This window comes from Scatophagus argus, chromosome 3 (assembly GCF_020382885.2).
Source record: "Scatophagus argus isolate fScaArg1 chromosome 3, fScaArg1.pri, whole genome shotgun sequence".
In the NCBI taxonomy this organism is placed as follows: Eukaryota; Metazoa; Chordata; class Actinopteri; family Scatophagidae; genus Scatophagus; species Scatophagus argus.
The window spans coordinates 14,696,015-14,716,581 of NC_058495.1; the positions used below are offsets into that span (position 1 = coordinate 14,696,015).

The 20,567-nt window shown below is 41.9% G+C and overlaps 3 protein-coding genes and 2 non-coding genes across 11 annotated transcripts; 4 read left to right on the forward strand and 1 right to left on the reverse strand.

The window, feature by feature from the left end:
- The first annotated feature begins 133 nt into the window (after positions 1–133).
- On the forward strand, positions 134–205 carry trnag-ucc. The gene has a single exon. It is a non-coding gene; the product is annotated as a tRNA-Gly (tRNA).
- Positions 206–579: 374 nt separating this feature from the next.
- trnas-aga lies at positions 580–661 on the forward strand. The gene has a single exon. It is a non-coding gene; the product is annotated as a tRNA-Ser (tRNA).
- An 898-nt stretch (positions 662–1,559) lies between these two features.
- tsfm (Ts translation elongation factor, mitochondrial) lies at positions 1,560–4,623 on the forward strand. The gene is made up of 6 exons (XM_046383940.1): positions 1,560–1,714; positions 2,030–2,182; positions 2,285–2,413; positions 2,533–2,655; positions 2,927–3,008; positions 4,051–4,623. Exons 1-6 carry the CDS (start codon positions 1,667–1,669, stop codon positions 4,443–4,445), a joined length of 930 nt encoding a protein of 309 aa, XP_046239896.1. The 5' UTR covers positions 1,560–1,666; the 3' UTR covers positions 4,446–4,623.
- Positions 4,624–5,509: 886 nt separating this feature from the next.
- On the forward strand, positions 5,510–9,786 carry myl6 (myosin, light chain 6, alkali, smooth muscle and non-muscle). 2 transcript variants are annotated; one of them, XM_046383942.1, is made up of 6 exons: positions 5,510–5,642; positions 5,946–5,973; positions 6,910–7,053; positions 7,964–8,137; positions 8,338–8,415; positions 9,399–9,786. In XM_046383942.1, exons 1-6 carry the CDS (start codon positions 5,640–5,642, stop codon positions 9,425–9,427), a joined length of 456 nt encoding a protein of 151 aa, XP_046239898.1. In that variant the 5' UTR covers positions 5,510–5,639; the 3' UTR covers positions 9,428–9,786. The 2 variants fall into 2 exon arrangements, with proteins under 2 accessions (XP_046239898.1, XP_046239897.1); XM_046383941.1 differs by lacking the exons at positions 5,510–5,642; positions 5,946–5,973 and adding an exon at positions 6,054–6,616.
- A 946-nt stretch (positions 9,787–10,732) lies between these two features.
- Positions 10,733–20,567, reverse strand: smarcc2 (SWI/SNF related, matrix associated, actin dependent regulator of chromatin, subfamily c, member 2). Of its 6 annotated transcripts, none has more exons than XM_046383938.1 (26): positions 20,430–20,567; positions 19,643–19,762; positions 19,481–19,566; positions 19,261–19,342; positions 18,636–18,728; positions 18,397–18,466; positions 18,220–18,289; positions 17,931–18,006; positions 17,272–17,516; positions 17,009–17,133; positions 16,810–16,863; positions 16,455–16,492; positions 16,234–16,364; positions 15,936–16,007; positions 15,690–15,803; positions 15,432–15,585; positions 15,225–15,341; positions 15,074–15,136; positions 14,707–14,965; positions 14,418–14,579; positions 14,235–14,296; positions 14,027–14,147; positions 13,745–13,908; positions 13,520–13,654; positions 13,056–13,419; positions 10,733–12,240 (listed from the first exon to the last, which is right to left on the reverse strand). In XM_046383938.1, the coding sequence occupies exons 1-26, from the start codon at positions 20,538–20,540 to the stop codon at positions 12,176–12,178; spliced, it is 3,153 nt and encodes a 1,050-aa protein (XP_046239894.1). In that variant the 5' UTR covers positions 20,541–20,567; the 3' UTR covers positions 10,733–12,175. The 6 variants fall into 6 exon arrangements, with proteins under 6 accessions (XP_046239894.1, XP_046239893.1, XP_046239892.1 ...); XM_046383937.1 differs by having other exon boundaries at positions 15,225–15,344; XM_046383936.1 differs by lacking the exon at positions 20,430–20,567 and adding an exon at positions 20,212–20,419 and having other exon boundaries at positions 15,225–15,344; positions 19,261–19,336.

The window sequence follows — 20,567 nt, forward strand, 5'->3', positions numbered from 1 at the left end:
CAGTAGTAGTGTTACTATTTGTTACCAGAGAGTGAACAGCAGTTACAGAGCTTCCTTTGCTTGTTGGTTTACTCCCTCTTCTTCTCCTCCATTCCTCTTCCTTGCTAAATTCCTGAAGACGTGAAATTCCAGCGCGATGGTGGTATAGTGGTGAGCATAGCTGCCTTCCAAGCAGTTGACCCGGGTTCGATTCCCGGCCATCGCAAGAGCCTATCTTTTCCTGTGGGACGTTCGAGTAGGACCAAAGCTTCATACACGTACCCAGTCTGCACATCACAGCTCAGTTTCACTCAGACTGTATCCCCTAATTGTTCTCTTGCTGCTGCAGATGAGCCTCTGCTTTCTACAATCGGTAGAGGTTTCTAATCTTGAGTTGTTAATTAGTTCACTGTGGACGCCATGTTATATTCACAGGTTTTCACGTGTTTGTGATACATTTTGAGTTGCGTTCAAACGCTCATAAATACTCTGTCTACTCTGGTGGCACGGGTTTGTTCTATGTTTTGTTTCCTCTGAAAATATAATGAAAGCGCATCCATACCGACTGGTCGACACAGATGCGATACCCATGTGAGACGTGTTGTCGTGGCCGAGTGGTTAAGGCGATGGACTAGAAATCCATTGGGGTCTCCCCGCGCAGGTTCGAATCCTGCCGACAACGAAAGTTTTAATTAAACATTAATTTACTCTGACGTTTGCTCACAGATAATGTTGAAACAGCTGGTGGTGGTTTATCTGTTTTTCTGTTTCTGTGTCAGCAGAAAAAGACCTGTGCTTGTCTTTTTGTCAGTTACAAGTCAGTATTTGGCAGAGAAAATGTTACTCAAGTAAAAGTGTCTAGGCATAATCAGGAAAATGTACTTAAAGTATACCAAGTAAAAGTACTAAATACAGAGAAATGGAATCCGTGACTGTAACCTACTATTACATTTTATTAAATTAATATCATTACTCATACATTAATATAATATATAACAGAATTTTACTGTCGGAGTTGGTTGAGATAGAGCTAATTTTTTTTTTTTTTACTTTTTTGTATAGGGCTGCAACTAACGGTTATTTTCTTTGTAGACTAATCTGCTGAATATAGTGAGAAACAACATCACACTCACACATTTTCATATTTTGCGTGCAAAAATCTTAATTATGTAGTTAGTAACCAGCAAGTGAAAAGTACAATATTTCTCCCTGAATTGTAGTGGACTAGAAGTAGAAAGTGGCACAAGAAGAATAAAGCATAAGTACCTCACATTTGTACTTAATGGCAAATATTGTACTTAAGTAAATGTAATTAGTTACATTCCACAATTTCATATGGTATAAAGGAGAGATCAATAACTACCAAACATATTTTGATGACCACATCTAAAGTTTTTATTTAGTGCTTTTTGGAATTTGGGATTTTTTGGTTTAAAGTGAGAATCATGTAATCCACTGACAGAATATCAACCACGATATCAACTATTTAAACACAGTTTTTGTCTCTGTGGTAAAGTCCGTAGTCTGGCTTCAAAAATGCAACTGTACTCCCGTCCTCTAGGGGGCGCTGAACAGTGCTAAGTAACCTTATCTAGACTATTTTGGTCCTTCGCGGCTTCCGTACCCAGCGTGGATTTCAATGACATTCTGAGCTTTCATAAGGCAGTTTACTACAGCAGGGTGAAAAATGTCTTTAACGTTTTTATTCAGAACAATTACGAGAGACTTTGCAAAGGTGAGCACATTAAGCTTCACATTTCGTCATGTTTTTAACATTTGACCTGAAGCTGAAGCTGTCAGGAGCTGGTTTGTTAGTTAGCTTTACAGTCCAACGTTTCTGTGCCTGTTCCATTGAATTATCTTGTAAATTCATTCTTATTTCGTGCTTTTTTGATATTATTGTGACTGCATATCTATGTAGAATATTTGACTAAGAAATGTTATATGTTGTGACACGACTGTTTACTAAAGACAGTAAGCCTCGAGGTCACTGGCCTTTTACACTGCACTGTACCCTACATGTTACCTCTCTGTCATCTGTTATCCTCAGGTCAGCGTTTGCCAGCACGTACAGTCGTTACACACAGGTTGTCAACTACTGGCAGTAGAGAAAAACCTCCTGATAAATCTACGGAAAAGCACCGGCTACACTTTCATTAAGTGCAAGACAGCCCTGGAGAAGTTTGATAATGATGTAGCACAGGTAAACACATCACAATGTAGGTGTGGAACAACCATACAAATACAGCTGTGGTGACTACTGGTTGTGTTGTTGTGTCATTGATGTGGTTTGCCTGATTTTCAGGCAGAGAAATGGCTACATGAGCAGGCCCAGAAGGAGGGCTGGACCAAAGCAAACAAGCTGGATGGTCGCAAAGCCAAAGAGGGCCTGATCGGCCTGTTTGTAGGAGATAAAGCGGCAGTAATGGTGGAGGTAAGGTCAGTGATGCTGGGATTAATTACCAGCATGATTTGTTTTTTCAGATGATACTTTTCCAGGTTTTTGGTAATGACAACACTCAGTAATATGTGTTGTGTTTCTTTGTGACAAAGGTTAACTGCGAGACAGATTTTGTTGCCCGCAACGAGAAGTTCCACCAGCTGGTTAAAGATGCAGTATTTGCCACCTTGGCTTTTCACCAAAATAAAAGGCAAAGCCAGACTGAATATGTGAAGGTAAAGAAAAGAAAAGATGTCTTAAATGTGATTAAATGTCTTTATATATTTTAGAGTGTAATAAATTGTTACATGATTATACACATCCCATGTATACAAAATGGGTAGAGTAATTAAAGGACAACCCTGTAGCAGGTGATGAAGATCATGCATAAGACTTGATCTGACAGGAAAGAAGAATACACAACCGTCTAAATGGAGGTGACACTGTTAACTCAGGGTGTCAGCCCTGTTTCCTTTGATTCTGCTAACATACTACATTTGTTTTCAGAGTGTCCTGGCAGCTGAAGAGTTAAGCAAAATTAGTGTGTCTGAAGGAGCTTCACTTGCTGACCAGGTGGCTCTCACAATAGGTCAGTAAGAAAATTTTTGTATTTTCCTGAAGTGACACTGCTAAAACACTGTGGTTTTCGTTTGAGACACATTCCTCTCCTATGCTCTTTTTGAGATTTTCTCTAGTTGGGTTTTTCTGCCAGCGATGGGGGCAGTTTAACACACATTTGGAAAGCACGCCCATATTTTGTTAATATACTAGGCATAATGTAACAAAAGACCACTATGGCAAAAGGGAATAAAGTGTCCTCTGTAGCATGCAGTAGAACTGGTTCAACATAATATTTATCCTCTGTGAGTTGACCTAAATGATTATGCTTTTATGTACACAGACATACTAAACACATATTGAGACAGGTTGCTGATCTGACTGAAGAATTCTGATGACTGTACTTTATTCACTTGGATTCACTGTCTTTGTTGCTTAATATTCTGTAGGATTGTGAATTTTGATTGAAATAAGCAGGAGAAGCCTGACATAAAACAGCTATAAATCAGTATTTTTTTTAATGACGGTGTGACGTGACAGTAGGATTCTGACCAACAACTTAACTGTTTTGGTTCACTCCCACTGCTCTCATAACATCATTTCAGCTGCAGCCAGGAACCGTTTTCAATGAAAAAGTTCTAAAAACCCACTGAACTCTTCCTGCTTAGCACCAAACAGCAGACAGAAGCAGTTAGAGACTGGATGGTGACCAAAAAAAAAAAAGAAGCTGAAAGTTGAAAGTGAGTGAATATTATATTATATTATATTATATTATATTATCCATCAAGTCAGCACTGACAAAAGATAATATGTCAGTGTTTTCTTCACTGTCCCATAAGAAGATCAGTTATTGCAGATTTTAAAATAGGCAAATGTAGGGCACGAATACATTTTTCTATCATCAAATGATAGATATCGACATGTGGCACAGCCCCGAGGAGGAGGAAGAGGAGGGTTCAAATGAGTCATTCACACCTCAGAACAGATTCTTAACTATCTTTGAAGTGAAGCACATTTTGCTGAAATTATTTAATTGCACCATTCATTGATGAAACATGTTTCTTTCTTCTCAGGTCGACTCGGAGAGAACATGTCAGTGAAGCGGGCAGTAGCACTTGGTGTCCCTGCTGAGTGGCACATTGGCTCGTATGTACACGGTGGTGTGAGCGGCCAGACTGAGGTGGCCATGGGTCGGTATGGTTCCCTGGTTGTATTTCAGGGCGGAAAGGAGGGAGAACAGGAAGTTCTAGGACGTAAGCTGGGACAGCATGTAGTGGGAGAGGCCCCTCTGTCCCTGGGCAACATGGATGACCTGCCCTGCGGTGACAGTGAGACACGTCTGCTGCCTCAGACCTTCCTGGGAGACCCCAGCAGAACTGTGGCACAATTGCTTAAGGGTCAACAGGCTCAAGTATTGGACTTTGTCCGATTTCAGTGTGGTGAGCCAGTCAGCGAAGAAGCAAAATAGGCCGAGGGAAATGATTAATGCAAAAGGATTCTTCATGTGTCTTATTTTTAAAGAAATGTAACGCCCCCCTTTTATTCTTGAACATTCAGTCAGTCACACAGTGTCAGTATGAAATTGTCATGTAGGCCTACCAGAGGAAATTACAAATCCAACAATAAAATGTTTTTTTTTCTTGAAACCTTAGTTTGTATTAATTTGTTTATGCTACATAGTATTTCAAATTATTCTATCAACTGTTCAAGGCAGATGTATTTCCTGTTAAATCAGTTTGCCAACCTGCTGTGACATGTTTTTTTACCTTTTCCTTTTCAATGTGTGTATTTAATGGAAGAAAATGTTCACAACTAGATGGGAATTGACAATTTCCAATATGACTTTTATTCTTCCAAGAAATTGTGCATAATGCAAGGAAAAAAAACTGATTTTGATCAAAACATAGCCACAAACTTCCTCAGTAGAAAATGCTGAAAACAGGTCTTCCCAACTGAAAACAAGATAGGATTTTAAGGGATATATCTTGCACATTACTGGCTTTGAAAGTATAGGTAGGAAGGTCATCCATTCAAGATTGCTGAAGTGTGTAGAATTATCACTATTGCTGCTTGAGTGAAATGTGGTGATTCATGGGGTGGTGGATCAGGTGACTGGACTTTCTTCTCTAATATATTTAGAAAATGACCAACATTGTGGTTCAAACACACTTAGTCATTAAAGTACATCAGGGAATATATTTAGTGTAGATTCAACAAGGGCTTTATCACCAGACCAGTCAGCATCAGGTATTGCTTTTCGATCAACGAAACTGCAGTCTGAAACCATGTGACTGATTTTGTTATTCCTGTTGAAGATTAAATTAAGTTACCCGTGTTAAATCATTTATATGTGACTATTACGAGGCCAACAAATTGGAATGGCCCACAGAAATAAGTTATCTCTTATTATTAGTAGAAGCTTTCCTTTTATGATTATTACTATAATTATTTATTATTTCGGCAGACAAATAAAAGGGGCGTGGCGTGTTATTTAAAGGTTACCTGAAGGTGTAGCTGCAGGCCGCTGTGAAATCGAGCCCTGTGATTGGCTGTTGCAGTTCAAGCTGCGGTGACCTCATCAGTGATGTGCTGAAGCCGCAGCTAGCGCTTAGTGAAGATACCAGACCGTCGCTCGTCTGTCATTCTACAGCCAAACACAGACATGGTAAGTAAAGATGTTAAACCTTTCCGTGAATCGGCTAATAGCTACTTTTGTTAGATTAGGATTAAATAGCACTGCCTTGTTCTTCATTTGAAGATTCCGAACGCATCTTAACTGAGATAGCTACGTCTCCCTTTTGGCCTGCTTCGCTCTTTCTAGCTAACGTTAGCTTTAACGTTAATCCTTTAGCCACAATCTTTTATCTTTTCTTCACTGTGGAGGATTAATCACGCTTATGCCAGTCTGTTATCCGTCTGCTGCATCTAACTGTTATTCCCCTATGCCTTTTAACTGTGCTTCAACCAGTCTGACTTCACAGAGGACCAGATCATGGGTGAGTTCACACCTGACCAGCAAATGAGATTCCCACTTTCTTTTAATCGATTCAGTATCATATAATATCATCATCGTAAGATACCAGTTTGAAACAGCTTCATGAATTCGCTGCTACGACCGTGTAGCTCGACTGTTGTGTCCGCAAACCGCTGGATCCTGTCAGGTAACTCGGCGCTGCGATGACAGATTCAGACTAACATTTTCTAACTGCGTGAGGTTGGGTGTTAGTGTGTTTTCTGTGTTTGTTAAACTCAAACGCCATATGAATCCGTGGCACGGACTGCTGTGCTAACCTGCAGAAAAGTGCATTAGTAAGGCACGTTTTGGATGCTGAAATTTACACTTTAAACGTATGACACGTCAGCTGTCGTTTATAAAGACAGTTTAGCACAGCAGTGCAGGGATCAGGGTGTTGGCCCAGACTTCACCTGTTTGGTGTACTTAAAGGCGTGGCAAAGGACGCTGAAACTATTCTGTTGTGGCGTGCGAAAACAGCTGCGGATTGTTAGATCAGATAATAAACACAGAAGCAGATACCGACTGCTTTTGTTTTAAGGATTCATGCGGAACAACTTTACTTTTGTTCCCAGAAGGTGATCACATGTGGGGCAGATATGTTTTTGGAACAGATGCTGCACACAGTACTGTTTTTCTGCTCACCTCTGTGACTGCCACCAGTGCAATTGCACAAAGCTGGTTTTGTTTGTTATCTGCACAACCATATTAGGATGCCTGTAGCAGAGTCAGGAACTGCTCCTCCCCACTGCATGTGTCTACTGACAAAACAACTTACGCCTTGTTGGTGTTCATCTGGTTGGGGGGGGTTCTAAACACTTTGATGTTATGCATATGTGTTTGTTTGTGTCTCCTGTGTTCATTAGTCTTTTGTACTGCGCTGCTGAATCTGACTTCTACCTCTCTGTCTCCATGCTAGAGTTCAAGGAGGCTTTCCTTCTGTTTGACCGGACAGGTGAGGGGAAGATCACCTACAGCCAGTGTGGCGATGTCATGCGGGCCCTCGGACAGAACCCTGTCAACGCTGAGGTGCTCAAGGTGCTGGGAAACCCCAAGTTAGAAGGTAAGCATCTGACTGTCCAAGTCACAAGTAGAATAAATGTAAAACTTCTTAAGGTCCTCTGAGATTTGGATCTAATGTTGACAGAAAGTGGTGTGAATGGATGTGTGTCCAATGTGCAAATATGACACAAAAGTGATAGACAGAAGTATTGGGACACCTGATCATCACACCAACAGGAACTTTGATGATGTTTGCGTTCTAAACACACACACAGCTTCCACTCTTCTGGGAAGGCTTTCTACAAGATTTTGCAAGATTTCTGTGGGAATTTCATTCATGCAGTAGAGTATTTGCGAGCTCTGGCACTGATGTTTGACCAAAAGACCTGGATTGCAATCTCCATTCCAGCTCATCCCAAAGGTGTTTGATAGGGTTGAGGTCGGGGCTCTGTGTGGACCAGTGAACACCAAACTCAGCTAGCCATGTCTTTATGGACTTTGCTTTGTACACTGGGGCACAGTCGTGATGGAACAATAAAGATCCTTCCCCAAACTGTTGCCAAAATTTGGAAGCATAGCATCGTCCAAAATGTCTTGGTATGCTGAAGCATTAAGATTTCCCTTTGCTGGAGTTAAGAGGCCGAGTACAACCCCTTAAAAACAGCCCCATGAAGAAGTGTGTCTGGATAATTTTGTCTACATAATGTATTTGTATATTTCAAATCAATAAAAATATTAGAATTTGTGCAATGTAAGGGTTTGTTTAATATTTTTTCAATTAGGTATCAGTGCTGTGTTTGGTGGGAGGATTTAAAGTATTGAACGAGAGTAAAGGGACATTTTAACCCGAACACAAACTACAGCATGTAATGCTACATATATTATTGACCTGTCATTAACTTCCACTAAGTGGACCCAGGACTATGATGTGATGACATATCATTGTTTCATGTTTTTGTTTGTTCTTGCAGAGATGAATCAGAAGATGCTGGATTTTGAACAGTTCCTGCCCATGCTTCAGGCCATTGCTAAGAACAAAGACCAGGGCTCCTTTGAGGATATCGTAGAGGGTTTGCGTGTCTTTGACAAGGAGGGGAACGGTACAGTGATGGGAGCAGAGCTACGTCACGTCCTCACTACACTCGGTAACCCCCCCCCCAAAAAACCCCCTAAAGATCATTTGTCATGAACCCTAATCTGTCTGTCTTCTTATGCATATCTTAAGTAAAGTCCCTTCGGGCTGTTATCTGTACAAACGACAATATAAGTGTGCTGTCGCCTCTGTCAGAGAGTCCTTGTCTTTATTGCCTGTTGAAATACATTTTAATTCTTCTTTGTGCTGCAGGTGAGAAAATGACTGAGGAGGAGGTGGAGACTCTTTTAGCGGGACACGAAGACGCCAACGGCTGCATTAACTATGAAGGTAAAAGTGCGCGCTGTGTGAGGAAAGATATGCTGGGATGCCTCAAAGCTAAACAACAAGTGCTGCTGTGTGGTGCCACATGAAAATATGTGACACTGCTGTGGATGTAGAAAACAACAAGAGTTCCCACCTCACGGCCTTTGTTTTATCACTCTTTTATCGAGAGCCTTTGAACATTTTCTTTTATATGCTCGTTCGATGGGCTGTCAGTAAAGGACGAAAACAGTCTAAACTGCATTATAAAAGTGCTCCAAGGTTATAGGAGTTCAGTTTAGAGACTTGAGTTCACTCAGGAATAAACATGGGGTCAAGAAAGCTAAAAGCATCATTTGTCGCCCTGACCAGAATTTACTGCAGTGCCCTCAGGTTGGTGCTGTCACGCACCCCTGAGGAAAACAAAGCGCTCCTCATATTCCTTTATTCCTTCTTCTGTTAGGCTGCTAAATGCAGGAAGTAAACAGCAGCAGTTGAGTTGTATCTGTCTTTCCTTTAGCCTGTGTATATTTTTATATGGATATGCATGTATATGTAGGTGTATATATGTCTATATTGATATGTACATGTGCGTTTGCTGTTTGAGAACCAACGTCATGTTGTTTTCACTGACAGGTTAGAAAGGTTAAAAGGGTAATATTTGCTGTTTTAGAGTGACTGTGTATGAGTACCGTGGCTATGAATGAGTTTATTTTGCTTTTTTTAAGGTCCTAAGCCTGGGAACTGTCAAACAGAATTGCCCATTGCGGGATAAATAAAGTTTTCTGAATCCGAAAAAAAAATCAGCATCAAAAAAGGACCCCCTAGAATAAAAAAAACTGTGACTTTTCTTTAAGCTTTCTCTCCTGAAGGAGTGCTTTACCTCCTCTGGCTGCAGCCTGCGTGTTGCATCCCCGCACGCTTCCTGCTTTTGTCTGGCTTTCTTTAGATTCAACGCTTATATTGTCTCTTCTCTCTCTCTCTCTCTCTCTCTCTCTCTCTCTCGACAGAACTCGTCCGGGTGGTGATGAGCGGTTGAGCATCTCGGAAACACACATCCAACTTTAATTTTACTCTGTTTTTGTGTTGTTTGTCTCATCTTGCCCTTCCATCCATGTCATCCTACCTCCAGCAAGTCTGAGTTTTCCTTTTCTTCAACATCTCTGTTTTGTTTCAGAAGTGCCTATTCTGTCCAGCATGAAGAAACACTTTTATCATTCAGCTCATGCGTACAATTGGAACGTTTCCCTGATGATTTCAGCTGTTCCACTCATCAAACCGTCAGTCTTGTTGTCAACAGATTTCTGCTGTTGCTTTTTTTTTTCATTTGGATAGATATGATAATGTGAAATGTTACATTTAACTTTACTGAATAAAAATCCTGGTCTCCAAAATATCTTTCAGCCTGTGGGTCTCCTGCTTCAGTCTGATTATCTCACATATCTCTCTTCAATCACATTACAGAAACATTCATCCATTTTCAACAGACAACCTAAGGGCACTATATAGTAGCCAATTAACCTAACGTGCGTGTTTTTTGGGATTGTGGGAGGAAGCCAGAGTACTCGGAGAAAACGCTTATATTGAACATGTAAACTCCACATAGAAGGGCCCAGACCGGGATTTGAACCTGGAACCCTCTTGTTATGAGGCGACAGCGCTAACAACTGCGCCACCGTGTCGCCCATTAGAGTGTTTTAGAAAATCAGTCAATAAGAGTAAAATCAGTAGGAGTAAAATATTAGAAAACTATTGCAATTCTATTGATATTTAAGTAATGTAAGTATAAGATTGGATTGGTTATAGATCTGTGGACCCTGCAGGAAACACCACATGTCAAGAGACAAACTATTTATACAGATTGTTAATTTGTAGATTTACCCCCTCGAGTTTGGTTCCCTTTTTGCACCACCTGTGTCTGTGGAGCTGGTGACTAAAAAAAAATAAATAAAATAAACCCACTCAACAGAGTGACTCCTCTTCACATCTTTATTTTCTCACCAACATTTTGTAATTAAAACCTGAAATGATTTTGTTTTGCCTTTTTTTAATACAAACTGCCAGAGTAACTGTCAGCACTAACATGATGATTTACAGAGGAAAAATTGATTTCTACTGTATAATAATAACCAATGTAATTGCTGCTACCTTCAGCATAGTGAAAAACATACAGAAACTGAACAGACACTTATTTCATATCACAAAATCCACACAATGTAGTAATAACACGGATAAAAGAAGTCCATTTATGCTCACAACCGCGGTGAGGTCTGCAATACTGGCTTGACGGACATTAACTGTAAAGTTTCACCATCTGACTGGATTATATTTCATGACACTTGACATGATGTGCCGTGTGCGGAACACAGCATTTTTTTTCTTGTTTTTTTTTTTTTAAATATTCTTCAGTCTTTGTGACAGGAAATGGCACTGAAAATAGAACTGAACGGCAAATGTGGTTTACAGATCTCGATGGCATGCGTTCACATACACGCATGCTCACAGTCACTTCTCAGGCAGCTCTCACAGCCCTGCCCGAATCATACACAACAGTGGAGAGGGTAAATACAGGCTACAAATAATATACAGGTACAATGCTGAGATATCAAAGAAAGAAGATGAAAAAAAAAACAGACAGTAAAAAATATAAAAATTGATAGGACATGATTATGATTATAAAAAACATTTTGGTTTAGCAATTAACACAATTCAAACCATGAATAAAATACATACTGAATGTGGTCACCGGTGGAATTATTATTCCCAGACCTCCTTTTTCAGTTATTCCTCTTCAAACAAAACTACATTCCTCACAAAACTACCACCTGGACGCTTTGACTTCATCCAGACTTGCAAAACATGAAGCTCCTCACGGACATGTTTTGTCTCTAAGTGCTGTTGAAAGGAGGGACATTAAAGAGATATATTTAAAGATCTCATCTCAGGATGATGATCTCATGCTGTCAGTACTTTCAAATATTATCATTACAGAGCAACAAAAGGTAACAGAAAATCCAGATTACAGTACATTTTTCCCAAACTGCACCGAACCAATTCCCATCTGGCTTCCAATCTGAACTTTTTCAACCTGACGAACTCTTCCTCAATGTAGCACAGATAAAAATAGAGAGGAAAATGTAATATTCCCAATCAAGTTTCCAAAACCTTCAGTATGAAAAAGTATTTAAGACAACAAAAGGACGATATAAGTGCTATATAAGTTCAATTTCAGGGATGCTTCAAGTCTTTCAATGAGACCTCGGGAAACATGTTAAAAGTGCATTTTACATAGTTTTCAATCAGTACCTACAGTACAATGGGGGTCGGGGGAGGGGTACTCTGGAGAACTTATGAAGCATGAGACTTGAAAATAAAAGCAACAGTTTCCAAAACACTGAAAACACAAGGTGAGTCTTGCCTCTTCTGCTTCTTGAGTACCAGCATGTTGGTAAGACCCTCTTGGTGTAACAGATGTCTGGCGTTAAGCTTTAAAAGAATGAAGCGAGGTGTTTCTGGTAGCATGAACGGCTTCAGTACGCTTTCTTCATTGGCAGATTTAATTTGAGATCGACTTCTTTTTCAATAGACAGCCAACGTAGAGGTGGTGTGATATAGATGTTTTTTTTTTTTTCCTCACATCAGCTGTCCCCTTGGGGAAAGAAGATTAAACAATAATAATTAAAAAAAAAGCTGAACATGTAAAATGTGTTCTCTTTCTTAGGGTTTATGACTTCTTCATTTCAGATGATTCAGGAAGGATTCAAAGTGGGCAGAGTCATTCAGATTCTCACTGTGAAGGTGGGACCGGAGCTGAGGGGTGGAGTGTTTCCCCTGGAAGAGGGGCGGAGGACTCTGCGAGGGGTCGGACAGGGGAAGAGGAGAAAAATGTTAAGAATTTAAACAACTCGGCTTCAGAAAACAGACAGTCCTCCTTGTTTTGAGTGCTCAAGTAGAATAACTGATAGCAAGTGTCAACAGTTTATTATATTATCTTACATGTGACTGACTTTCTGAGTAGTCTGTCACCAAACTGTGAACAGGAAACAGTTGATTATACCAATTGAAATATATGACACAGGCTATTCAGATCACAGAGTTGAAAAACATGAATAAAGTCGCATATGAATTTCTTAAAATAATCAGTGTATGGCATATGAAACAACTCTGACTGACATTAATGTTTCGATAGTAAGCGTTTCGATGTTACTGATTAGCTAATTAGTTGACTGACGCAAAATTAATCAACCTGCTAAGTAATTTATAAAACAACGTCAAACATTCCCTTCTTCCAACTTCTCCGATTACAGCTTGCTGTTATATAACTGTACTTTGATGATATTTGGGTTTTGAATTATCAGTCTGACAGTACAAGCATTTTGAAAATGTCTCCTGTTTTCTGACAGTTAGTTGACAAATCACAAAAATAACTGACAAATGAATTAATAATAAAATATACTAAATGCAATACTGTACACTTCACAACGATAAATGAATCCTTGCAACGCACATATGACACATTTAAGTTTCATTTTTCACTGGTTGTACTGTTTTGTATCAGCAAATAATAGATACAAAATGTAAAGAAATAAAGGTAACAATACAACCATAAGATAGGAAAAAAAACATCCTGCCCTCATCATGATATTAACATTGCGTTTTAAACTCACCATGGAGTACAGGAGCAGTGCTGGAGCTGGAGTGGGCAGCTGGGGCCTGGCCTGGCGGACAGGGGGGCGAGGTGTGAGCGCCCTGAGCCGGTTGGGACTCAGGGGGTGGGGCAGAAGAGGCTGGAGGCGCAGGGCTTGGGGCCGGCTGTGGCGCTGGTGTGCTGGGAGCTGGTTGAGTTGCATTCTGGCCCTGTGGTGCAGGGCCTGATGTGGGCTGGCTGGAATGAGGGCCGCTGGCCTGGCTGTGCTGCTGGTGCTGAATCTGCTGGAAGTGCTGCTGGCGGGCCCTCATCTCAGCATATTTCAGCTGCTCCATGTGGAAGGACTGACGGTCAGCCAGCAGCTGCTGACGCTGGTACTCCAACTACACAGACGGAGCCAAAAAATATATAGAATATTAAAAGTACTGTAATTATTTGGGCTGCTCTCTTGTGATACTACATATCCCAGAATCCCTCACTCACAGCCTCCCTCTCTCTGTCCATGATGGTTTCCAGTTCTTCAAAGTGTCGCAGTTTAATCTCCAACTTCTTCATCTGGGTCTCCACCAGCAGAGCCACAAGAGATTTGATCTTCCTCTCTTCCACTGCAGCCAGGTGCTACGAAAGAAAGTGAAGGAGAAACTTTAGATAAAAAAAAAAAACGTGAAAAAGAGAAAAGCTGATGAGCAGCAAGTTGATACACTTTACCTTGGCTTTGACGGCGGCAGCGGCGAGTGCAGAGGCAGCAGCGGTGGCCAGGTTCCCCTCTCCCACGTCCCGCTCCACCTTAGCTTTCCTTTCTCCTTCACTCTCTGCATCTCTCTGCCCCTCCTCTGGGCCTTCCTTTCCATCCTTCTCCTTCTCCCCATCACCTGAGAGAAAAAAAATAAGTTTAACTTTTTCATAAAAGTTAAATAAGTTTAACTTTTTCCTGGCTTTCCCGGCAGAAACACTGAATCTTCTGTGTCTGATTAAGATGCAGTTTCGTACCCATCTCTGAGTCCGTTTTGTCCGCTTCCCTCTCTCCTTCTTGTTCTCTTCCTCTTTCTTCTTCCTTCTTTCCATTCTCTGCCTGCTTCTCCTCTTCCTCAATCGCTCCATCTTTGCTGTCCTGCGTGATTAAGTAAACACTGCAAAGTGAGCTCCAGTTCATAAGCTAATTCAGGGACATCACAAAATCACAGGGCAAGCATCGTACCTTGGTCTCCCTCTTCTCTTCACCTGACTGGCTGTCACTCTTACTTTCATCGCTGCTTTCATCTAGAGAGAAGACAAGTCACAACCTTTCATTTGCTGTTTACTGTACCACATTTTTCAGTTTTCTTTCAGTTTTGTCTTTTACATGCCGTATAAATGCTGTACACGTGCGCGTCCATCCTACCAGGTCTGTCTCCCTCCTCCAGGCCGGTGCCAGCAATGCCACTACCCTCCAGCCCATACAGCGGGTCCTGTCGGCCACTGACCCTCGCTGCCTCCTCCACCCGCCGCACGTGGGCCTCAACAAGTGCCGCAGGAACCTCCTCCTTCATTCGGGAAAACTCCTCTGAAAAGTCAAGAGAGATGGTTCAAGGTAATGAGCGTAAAGCAAATGATGGAACCTGTTATTTATGCTGAACATAACTCAGTTTGTGCGGTGAAAATACTCCATGACAAGGGCAGTTCCTTCTCACCCAGAGCAGATTTGGCCGCAGCCGAGGCCACACGCGGGTCAACGACGGAGGCGAGGAAGGCCACCGTGCTCATGACGGGGTTTCCTGCTTGGCTGAAAGGTATCGGCTGGTAGGCCAGTGGTCCCAGGGACGAGGAGTTATCTTCCAAGTAAGGGTCTTCAATGGGCAGTCGCAGGAAATGCAGGATGCACTCATCCTGCGTGCGGCTGCCCACGTGTTCAGAAACCTTGTTCCAGTCGTCCTTGTACATCTCCAAGCCCTGAGAGAAGTGAGGGCTCCATTTAGCTCCGCATTTCTGCCCCTTTATTCTTTATCTTAAGGAGTAAATTGGCATCATCACATAATTGATTTTAAAGATAATTTATACCTCAAGTAGTAGTAGTGTTTCTTGTTCTGTCCAGTCTCTCATAGAGCTCGCTGAGTTCTTGCTCTGTGCACAAACATCATCACCATTTTATTAATATGGCAGGTCACTGTAAATGACAGCAAAGGAATAATGCATCTTTTCAGACTTGTACCTTTGCAGAGCTGGTCTTCTTGCTGTACATGTCAGTCCGCAGCCCAAAGTTTTGCAGATCCGCTGGTTTATCCTTCACTTTATCCGGGAAGGACATCATCTGCTGGGTAGCAGGGGTCTGCTGGTACACAATGGCAGAAGGACAAATTTAAAATAAACTGGAATATGCGTGCCTGTATCTATTATTTGTTTACGTGTGTCTGCAGACCTGGGATGTCTTGGGCTGCAGGGGCACCAGGCTGGAGGGAGTGTCTGCCAGCACATGGAAGTGAGAGGTGGGTGGGGGACCCATGGGTGTGGGCCGGCTCTCAGAGTCCACCTGGTAATTAATCAGACCCCACTGCTCCAGGAAGGCGTGGACTCTGCAGCAGGAAAAACGGTTTAGCTGAGTGTACAACTGACATCAGTTTGTCTGCATCAAGTGTGGAAAGAGAAAGTTTGAACTTGACATTTTGCCTCCACCCACCTCATAATTGCACACACATCTCCTGCCAGGTTTCTGCGGCAGGCGGTCGAAGTCAAGTACTCCTGAGGGTTCAGTCGGTAGGTGTCGATCATGAAGTTCCTGTATGCCAGGTAACTGAAAGAAGGAGGTGCACAGAGAGAGTTCAACTAAGACTTACTGTTGCACCACATGTGATTACCTTAAAAAATGTGTATTTATATAGCTGTCATAAAAATAGACAATATCGTGCTGTGATCAAATACTTACATTTCAGGGGTTTTGGACTTGTTCTTCCCATTGAAGAACTCTGGCAGGGCTCTGCGCTCAATAGCATGAACACTGAGGGAAGAAAATTGCAACCTTATGAGATCAATCAATACTTCTGCAGGACTCACTTTTCACTTTTACACTCATGTCTCACACATCATAAGCTCTCTAGTGCAAAAAATATACCAGTTTTCATTTCAATCACAATGACTCCAGCTAATTTCACTCACTGGGTGTCAGTTTTTTCTTACTTTTCACATCCGTCAAATCAGATTACTGCCACAGTTTGTGTACCTACCTGTTGTAATCAAACCAGGCAGCGTAGCTCGGTATAATAATGTGGTGAGTTTGCTCAGTAACATTGTCCTCATGAAGGTCCGAGCCTTTCACAGGTTCGCCCTTCACACTCGGAGAGCCCTCCTCCTCCTCCTGTTTCAACACAAGCACACAATCAAGGGGTTACATGGGTTTACTGACTGCACTCTAATATTTTTTTTACACTTTGACAAACTACCTTACCTTGCCCGTTGTCTCCATGGACTCATCCTCTTGCTCATCTGGTCAAATGACAAATGAATGGTTAAGTGAGGAATACACTGAATACAACGGATTAACACTCAAAATGAACAGAGGATTTGGACTAAGTCCCTTTTCCTCCACGGCTGGAGAGACAACAGCCGTGAAAAGCAACACGTAACATGCTCTTATATGAAACAACCTGATAAAGTAACACATTCATGCCTTATAAAATGACATTATAAACAAGTCACAGTGAAATGCTCTTGCTTTTCTGCTGTTTTACAGGCGTTAGCGCTGCACAAAGAGAGGACAATTTTCTTTCATGTTGGAGGAGACACAAAAACTTCCTCCTCACCCATATCTGTTCCTCCTTTGACTGGAGTTGAATCAGAATCCTTCTTGGTGTTATCTGCCAAATGAAAGTATAACATCGCCAATTACTTCAAAGTCTCAAAAGATGACAACTGAGGTTAATATTAATGGTGCTCTGAAACTAGAGCTATTTGGAGTTTGTGGTTATTCCTGTTTTATATCTGATGTGTGGACTTGTGTACTTGTCTTGGCTGGGTTTCCCTCTTCAGATGCTGGAACGGGCGATGCTTCATCCAAGTCCTTACTGAGATCCTCCTGCTCCTCCTCCCTCTGGCCCCGTTTGGACTTTGTGTATGGAGTCGTAGGCCTGTATATATAGACACACACAGAGGACATTATTTCACTCTGTTGTACAACGTCTCTGATACAACTGGCAACAAAAGCTCCCAAAGCAACACATCACTCTGTATCAGCTGAGGAGCTGCATCAATGTCTGGTCACAGACCCCTTTTTGGTGTTCTTCTTCTTGCTTTCTTGAGGCGGAGGGGTGGGGGAGGGCGAAGGTGAGCGCTTCCTCTTCTTGGCGCTGCCGGGCTTCTTGTCCCTTCGTTCGTCAGGTGTGGTCACTTCATCTGTCAGGGTCTTGGCTGAGATCCTCTTCCTCTTCGGACAGCCCTCACCCACTTCATAGTCCTCGTCGTTCATCCACTCGTTATACTGGTCCAAGTCTAAAATCCATTTGGCATGGACCTGTGACCAAAGACCATATAATATATATTATAATATACATTTAAGCTATATATTATATATTTTAAGCTCAATAAAGGGCTGGAGCAACCAGACACAGCACATGTATATATAATATAGCTGAACAGTGTGAAATACAGGTAGGTTTAACTAAACTTAAAGAAGAAAACTGGACCCTATATATACATATTTTGGTGTGCAATGGCTGCAAGGTAAAACTTTGGGGCAACTTCAACTGTCAAAGTCACGTCCACCAAAAGTGCTTTTGTTGCCATGAGTCATTTACACAACAAAATGTGAAAATAAGGACCCCGGTTTCACAATACAGGAATTTCTATGTAAGCAAAATACCAAAAGAAAATGTTGCCTTGTTAAAAGACAACAAGCCACAACAGAGCATGACAAGAAATGAAATACCTTCCGGGGCTTTTCTGGGCTGGGAGGATCCTCCACTGCAGCCTCAATCTCACTGGCTGGGATCCAGGTATCATAGCTAAAGTGAGAGGTGACAGGAGCAGGGTCAAAGGTCAAGACAGAAGAAAGATTACAAGACAGGACTTGTAAAATACTTCAGGATACCAAGAAGCTTCAAGAAAACAAGAATGCAGCAGATCCACTTTGCAGTGTGTTATATTTCCACTATAAGACAAATGGACAGTGCAAAACATTGAATGGTTGTTCATATCTCTGTAAACAAAACAGCAACCTGTCAGGAAAATATCCCCAGTGGAGCAGCACTTGCTTATCTCTCTTCATCACAGGACGCACCCACTCCTCTGGACCAGAAAGAATATATAAATATATCAGCACAACGTGAGACACTGCAGCAGAAATCACAATAAAAACAACAAACTGTGCTTAAACACATCATCTGAAGCCTCACCTTCCTCCAGACTGGTGGGAATAGGAACAACAATGTAAGAGCAGGAGGCCTTGTCCTCAGTTACTGAGCCCTGCAACAGACAATGCCCAGTTGACATATCATCCGAAACACAAAACAAACTTCAGTGTGCATAACACAAGAAAATATGGGTTTAATTACACAAAATAAAACAATTTTTTTTAATGTAAGGGCCTCACATGCTGGCCAACTTTTTTGTCTGTAACAGAACAAAAACACACCTGATGTCTTTTGATGATGTCTTTCAGTTTTCCAAGCAGTTTTGGCTCAATGTCAGGGCTCAGGTAGATGACAGGCCTTGTCAGGCAGTTGTTCTGAAATGAAGAAATGCAGCGGATATAGGAAAATACGTATGCATACATATTTTCATTTTATATAATCTCCAGCAAAATAAGAACTCTGTGAGTGCTCTGTGCTGTTCAAGTGTTCAGATAAGGAAAGCTGGATGATCTTTAAGCGTAAATGCAGGACTGATTAAGTAGGATTACTGGTCAAGTCACATGACTGGGTGCCCTTGATTATGTCTATCCGTAACGCTCCGACAGCTTGATTTTCACACATATTCACTTCAGAAATATGAAACAGAGTACCTATGAGCGACTTAGCTCAAGTGCCTGCAGCAAAATGCAATGAAAAATTGTTGATATCTTAAAAACAAAATCTGTAATTATAGCAAAACTGTAGAAATGTTGTGACAGTGTGTGGCATGACAGAACCTTTCTTTAACATAAAAAACAGATTCATAAGGGTGAAAAGTATTACACATTGCAATATCAAAAACTTTTAACATATACAATTGCACTGTCCAGGTAATGTGTGTCACAAACATACACGGAGAAAACTCACCTGCACTAAGGACTTCTCTATCGTCATGAACATCTCCACATTTCGGTCCATCCTCGACGGATTCTGGAAGTCAAACCTGCGCCTACCAGGAAATTAGACTGGAGTTACACATGAAACAGCAGCATAGCCTAAATCCAACTGAGCGTGGTAATTTCAGACAACACAACTTTCAGTTTGTCTGTTTATCAAGCATTTAAACCAGCTAGAAAGAAAGTCCTACCATCCTTGGTCACTCTTGAACTTGTAGGCAGCAGCCAGGATGTGGCAGAGAGCCCCTCCTGACTTGAAGTCCAGAAAACACTTCATCTGAAGACACAAAATTAAACCGTTTCAGAATGGCGTACATCCATGTGTATGTGCAAAATATAGAGGGAAGACATACTGGCAGCTTGGTGAGTGGAGGGTTGCTGACATGTCGACCGAACACCTCCTCCTGGAACTGGAGCAGCTGGACTACCAGGCTGGACAGAGACTTGTTGGTGGGGGGCTCAGCCTGGATGTACTGAAAGGACAAAAGCACAAAGGGGTAGTCAGAAGTGAACCGCAGAGAGGACACATAAAATCAAACCACGGTGTGCAGTGTCAAAAACTGAAGGGTGTATTGGTATCTGCTTTCATTATTCAGTGTGAGTCAACCTTTATGCTTTGCAATACCTAATAAGAAGGTTAAATATCGTCTTTTCATCACGTTTAATGGCATGTTTCTAAAGAAACAATTATTTGGTTAAATCGATGTGCCTAAGCGCTAGGACACCGCTCAGTTATCTCAGACGGGCCATGGCTTCAGTCAGCGCGGCGCGCCACAGAGCCAAAATCGGAATCTGAGCTGCATTACCGTTAGCCGATTAGCTAACTAGCTAGCTAGCTGGCTGTCCGGTTAAAGTCACCGCTTTTGCAAAAACCCACACTCGCAGGTCTGATTGTGTATTGCTTTTGGATCGCTTCAGATACCATAACCTTCAAGGATGCCGCCAATCGTGGCTGCATCGGATGCAGCTGTTGGCTCAGCATCCTTTTGTATCCCGGCTCGAGTGAGTCAAACAGCTGGACGTTCAGCAGCACCCTCCCTCCTCTCTTTGTCACTACCTCTGCCCAATAGGTAAGTGCCCACATTTCAGGGTGAAAATTGTCAGCTTAGTGCGTATGGTTTCAAAACATGCGGTCAGTACCTTTTTATAATTCTTCCCCAGCCACACGCGGACATTATCAAACTGAGAAACGGTATCAGACGCTTCGAAATATTTTACATTCGGGCCGCCGTCTTTCTTCCGTACCGCCATCTTTGCCTGCAGACAACTAGTCAACGT